Here is a 5,736-nt window from a genome sequence, read left to right on the forward strand (position 1 = left end):
ACAAATAATCCCACCCCAAAAAAAAAGTAACGAAAATACAATTGAAAAAAACCACATGGCAATCACAACAATAGTAACATAATCAAACTATGTTGTATAAATTAAAACAAAAAAGTAGTTATGGAGACTTGAAGGGAAATTCTTAGCAAGACTTTTTGTATTAAGATCACAACCAAAAGGGGAAAAGATTGTTAAGATAAATAATCAATGCCACATGGCTAGATTTAGACATTGATCATATACCTACATAACTACTAATTGTGATTATGAAATTCTAGCCTATGGTAAACTAAAGAAATCTAGCTAAGCCCTATGGGAAATTAAGGAAATGAAATTAATAAAAATCAGCAGTCATTGCCATGGAAGCCCTTCTTTTCTTGTAATTAGCCTTGAAACATGCTTGTCTTAGCTTCTTTGTTCTATCAGTTAGCTCCATTTCAGGCACTCTCTCAACCATCCTTTGATGCTCTTCCAGCATTTCCACTTCACTTGTAAGTCCCATTTCCTGCATCAAATAGTGTTAACACTTTCAGATGTTATATATACCTATTTTCTCTATTCACTCTAACGGAAGACTAAATAGAGACACGTGGCGCAATTTTATCTGTCGATCCGATATTTAAATATCGGATCTGTGGATAAGATTATGACACGTGTATGTCTGTTAGTATAAAGGGTATATATGCTCTAGTTTTTAGACAACATAGACACCAATGTTCCAAAAGTATGACGTAGAGTATCTGCATATCATTTACAATAGTTCGGGGGATATATTTGTCCTTTTTCCCAATAATTAATATCAAATCCAGCAAGCAAATGAAATGTATGAGCTTGCAAATTCATCCATAATCGAATAAAAAATGTAATATGATAGGTATATACCAATATAATAACTTATATGTTGTTCTATATATACACGAATCTAGGGTACTACTAAAACAATTATTAAGAATAACATATTATATGGAGTATATATGGTCCACAACCAATAAAATTAGTTCTAATTAATCATATTTATATTTAGTTAAAGAAAAAACGTACATAGACAAAATTAAGCACGTACCTTAACGCTATGAATTAGAGTTTGCAAGCTCTTAAGTTTACGATGAGGCCATCTCATTATATTAAGTTCCCTACATCGTTTCTTCAACACTGTCAATCCAACTCTCAACTCTTTTGCTGCTTTTGTTATTGGTACATGAAAATACCTTTGTATTTCTTCCAATTCCAACGTATCGCTCTTCTTATGCCTCCTATTATTATTCCGCTTCTGAATAATATCCATCGAATCACCACGAATTTCATAAAAAGCAGGAGTAGTAACATGAGATTCGCCTAAAAGGTCATGTGCCACGTTCAGAGGCATGGCATTGAAATTTGCATCGTGAATAATGAGGGTATTATTGTCTTCTTGAAATGGTGATGGTACTAATTTCAAGTCAAATGAGCCCAAATCTTGGCATATTTCTTCAAACTCTTCAAGCCCAAAATATGGTAAGTGGTTGTTTTTGAGATCATTGGGTAATTGAAATGGATCAAATTCAAAGTTCAATAAGCCTCCATTAGACAATCTTGAATCTTGTTGCCATGTTCTATTGATAAAAAAAAAGAAAAGAACAATACATTAATTTTTAATCAAGAATTAATAAATATATAAAAGAAAGACGTAACTAGAAAAAAATCGTGTTGACAGCGCCACCCTTAAATGGGAGTACTAAAAAAAAAAGAGAAGAAAAGACATAGCTCCAAAAAATGTACAGTACATATTAAGAAAAAATAGTTTATTAGGTTTTGAATAAATTAAAATTTTAAATACAAATACAATATTTGATCAACGCTACTGAATTTTGTTGAACATGTAAACAGAACTATAGCTTTGAAATTCACCTATCGTGACCTTCTTATCAAGAATGTCCTCTAATACTTTATTTCTAGATTAGCCGAGCCTAGCAAAAAATGTACTATATACCAAATAGTTATAACAAAAGATCGCGAACATAATAGTTAACTTGTTACGTTTATACTGCTTACCTGAAGGTGGAAGGAGGGTATTCTTCTTCAGAATATAACCAATCAAAGTGATCATTCTGATTTTCCATCTTTAGAACATCAAGTACTTGAGATTTCACATCCATATTTGGAAGATTTTTTATTTTTTATTTATGTAGAGAGTTTTATAAAAAATTAATTGAAAAGGCCAATGAGGGGTGTGTATATATATAAATTGGGAAATGGAAGTAATTAATTAATTTGGAGTTCGTGCGAGAGGATTATGGGAGTTACAATGTATAGAAATTATGGATTTTGATTAATGCGCACGGCTTTTAAATATGAATTAGTGTAAAAAATGTGCCTATTAATTGCTTTTGATAATTACATGATTAATTGTGGGACACTAATTAATGCACTATTCATTCTAAATTTCATCTACATACACCACATACAGTATGTATGCGTGTGATTTCGATGTGTGTGTGTTTACACTTAGCAATATTAATCCATGCATGCATGCTTATCTAAAATGAGGTTCACAATTTTAGGAAAAATTCTTTTGGCCAGAAAATTTGACTAGAATGGTAAAATAACATATTTTACACTATGTTATTTTACCATTTTGAACATTTTTACCTTTTTAACTTTAATGCCTTTTAATTAAAAAATAGAAAAAAGATCAGTTTATTTTAAAATAAAAAAGATATTATAGACTTTTTAAATTTCTGATCAAATTCTTGCCAAATTTTCTAGCCATTTAGCATTACCCATAATTTTATTTGACTAAAAAAAAAGAACATTTAATAAAGGATTTATCCAACAAATTTATCGCTAAAACTACTTTTTGATAACTCGTTGCTAATCCATTGTAAAATTGAAAAAGTTTTTTTTTCTTTTTTTGTTTAGTGATAAAAGTCGTCTGACTCCCATTTTCATTGTTGTTTTTTGTATTAAAAATGAATGTAAACAAAAACTAACTTATATACATAGATATATTCTATATGATTATTATATTATTAGTGAATTTTAACTTGTAGCAAGTTACATATGAATGATTTTCCAGCTTATTAATTTCATTTACTATGGATAATTTTCTGTAATTACTTTTTTGATAACTTGATGGTGTAAAAATACGATTTTACATTGTCATTATAGAAGTTAAATTCAGCAAATGCATCTACTTGTTTCCATTATATGTTTCTTAAAATTAGATTATTACTGAGGGTAATATGTATATACTTTTAGGGAAAATTACATAATTACACGACTTAAGATAACGTAATTTTTTTTTAAATTTATCATTTGAATTAATTACAAAAATGTCCTTTTCCCTTTTCTCTCTTAACATTCACTCCACCTTTATAAAATAAATTACAATTTTATTTGTGTACAATGTATCTGGTACAAATGTTATTGTTGATACATAACCTCAATTATTTCAAACCTAAATCAGTATAATGTATCGTTTGCTATGTATCGAACGAACGAGCAATGTGTCAGCGAGTTCTGAAAAATTCAAGATTATTATAATTTGAATAACTTTCGAGATAGAATGGAGCAACATATGCCCGATGGAGTGAATGTTAATTGGAGAATGATGTATGGATAGTAGTGAATGGAGTCAACATATTGGGATTAACGTAGAATGGAAGTTACAAAAACAATTACTCCTACTAACAAGTAGGAGGAGAGTATAATTAGGAATAATTATGAACACAATTAATGAACTCAAATGCGTTCACAAAATACATTTATTTATGTTTATCTGCTCACCCTTGTTTTAGGGTTCTGTAATGGGCTTTTCTGTGCTGCAAATCCATCAAGACCTGTCCAATAAATTGAGTTAGGCCCAGAAATTAGGCCCCAAACCCATATTTTGCAAGTTTTCATGAATATGGCCTCTATTTCTAGTTTTCCTTTTTTTAAAAAAACTCGTATTGGGTAATCGATACTCACATTGAAATCCAACTATATCAGAATCTGGCGTTGCATTGAAACGATAGTTGTCGAGTAATGAGTTGGTGACCTAATGGTGTCTGGACGGTGGTGTTTTGATTTTTTTGACTGTTGACATTTTGGTAAATTTCCACATCACATAACCCTTTAATTCAAGTATTGATAGTTTGATTTTGAAGTTAAATGATTCGACCTATCGATTATCGGTTTGTAGTCATGCAAAATTATTATAAAACTATTGACATATTGACTCAAACTAAATAAACCATGCATATAAGTTAATATATTGCATCTTGCTCAAAAGCAACACTACCACATTATAGAATAACTGAAAGCTTGAGATTATTAGAACCAAAAATACGAAAGTAAATTATTAAGTCAATGACTTTATATACCGATGGTATAAACATAATTTATTAATTTACTATCGGGTTATCAATCAATCCATTAAGAAAAAACCTCAAACCATAACCCGATGTAAAGAAAAACCAAAACCATTATTGAAACCGTGAAACTAATAACTTATTACTCATAAATCAATAACTTTTTTTTTCAATTCAAATTATCAATTTTGATCCAATTTTAAATAGGCCTAATTGATACTTTGATAGGACATTATAGTATATTCAATCGACTTATTTGACACTCGAGCATAGCTGTTGTAATTAACTGCGTTCTCACACTATTTTTCATAGGCATAATACATAAATATGACCCTTAACTTGGCTTCAACGGACAACTATGACCTCCAGCTTTGAGTATGCACAAGTAGGCACTTAAATTTGTATAAAATTGAACAAGTAGACACATGTCCTACATGGCATAATACACGTAGGACACCATGTAGGACACAAAATTGTCATGTAGGATGACATGTAGGACAAATATGTCTATTTATTCAATTTTATACAAAATTAAGTATCTACTTGTACATATCTAAAATTAAAGGTCATAATTACCAACTGACGCCAAGTTAAAGAATCATATTATGCCATTTTTCATATGTTAGGATTACTCAAATGGACCGTTTATCCATTATTGGGATGTAGGGACAAAGAAAACACTATAAAATTTGGTTGGTAATTTTGACTTTTGGGTTTGGTGGCATGACTAAAAAAATAAAAAATAATCAGTCTTTGGAGTATTTCTTGTGGGACCTCCACCATTCACGGCATAATTGATTTATTTACTACTATATACTAAAATGACTTTACATAGTTTAACCAAAAACTTTATTCACATTATTTATACACACTTTCGCTTAATCATAATCACTTCTATTAATTATTAAATTAATTAGTTACAACTTAGTGTTTTGACCAAACTTTTTGAAAGTGATATCAACAATCGGAAGTATAATATTTTATTTCACCCACTGCCATACATTATTTATAGATAGTGCTCCTTTTTATTATATTAGATGATATATATTATTTCAACTAAATTTTTTATATACATTAACATTACATGCGAGTCTTGCCATCAATCGATAGGTTGATGATTTGAGTTACATTGAATGGTAAGTGAAAAATACTATTGATCTTCTTGATAAAATGAGATATGGAAGAAAAAACACGTGAATTAAATTTTAGCTAATTAATCAATTTAAAGATATTCAATAAAATCAAAACGATATCAAAATGATACACAGAGTTTAGAAATGTTCCAAATTTTGGAAAAAATACCAGATTTTACGTTTAGCTACCACACACAACATGTCTAGTCATGTTTATAGGCAAACAATAAATTATAGTACGAAGAGGAATTCTTTTATTTTTTTTAAAAGAA

At 29.4% G+C, this 5,736-nt stretch overlaps 1 protein-coding gene across 1 annotated transcript; it reads right to left on the bottom strand.

Annotated features, from left to right (window-relative positions):
• Window positions 1-334: 334 nt before the first annotated feature.
• On the bottom strand, window positions 335-2,135 carry LOC125813984 (protein RKD3). Its single transcript, XM_049493463.1, has 3 exons — window positions 2,032-2,135; window positions 1,064-1,592; window positions 335-505 (listed from the first exon to the last, which is right to left on the bottom strand). Exons 1-3 carry the CDS (start codon window positions 2,133-2,135, stop codon window positions 335-337), a joined length of 804 nt encoding a protein of 267 aa, XP_049349420.1.
• Between the last annotated feature and the right edge of the window lie 3,601 nt (window positions 2,136-5,736).

This window comes from Solanum verrucosum, unplaced genomic scaffold (assembly GCF_900185275.1).
Source record: "Solanum verrucosum unplaced genomic scaffold, falcon-dt-bn FXZP01000205.1, whole genome shotgun sequence".
NCBI lineage: Eukaryota > Viridiplantae > Streptophyta > Magnoliopsida > Solanales > Solanaceae > Solanum > Solanum verrucosum.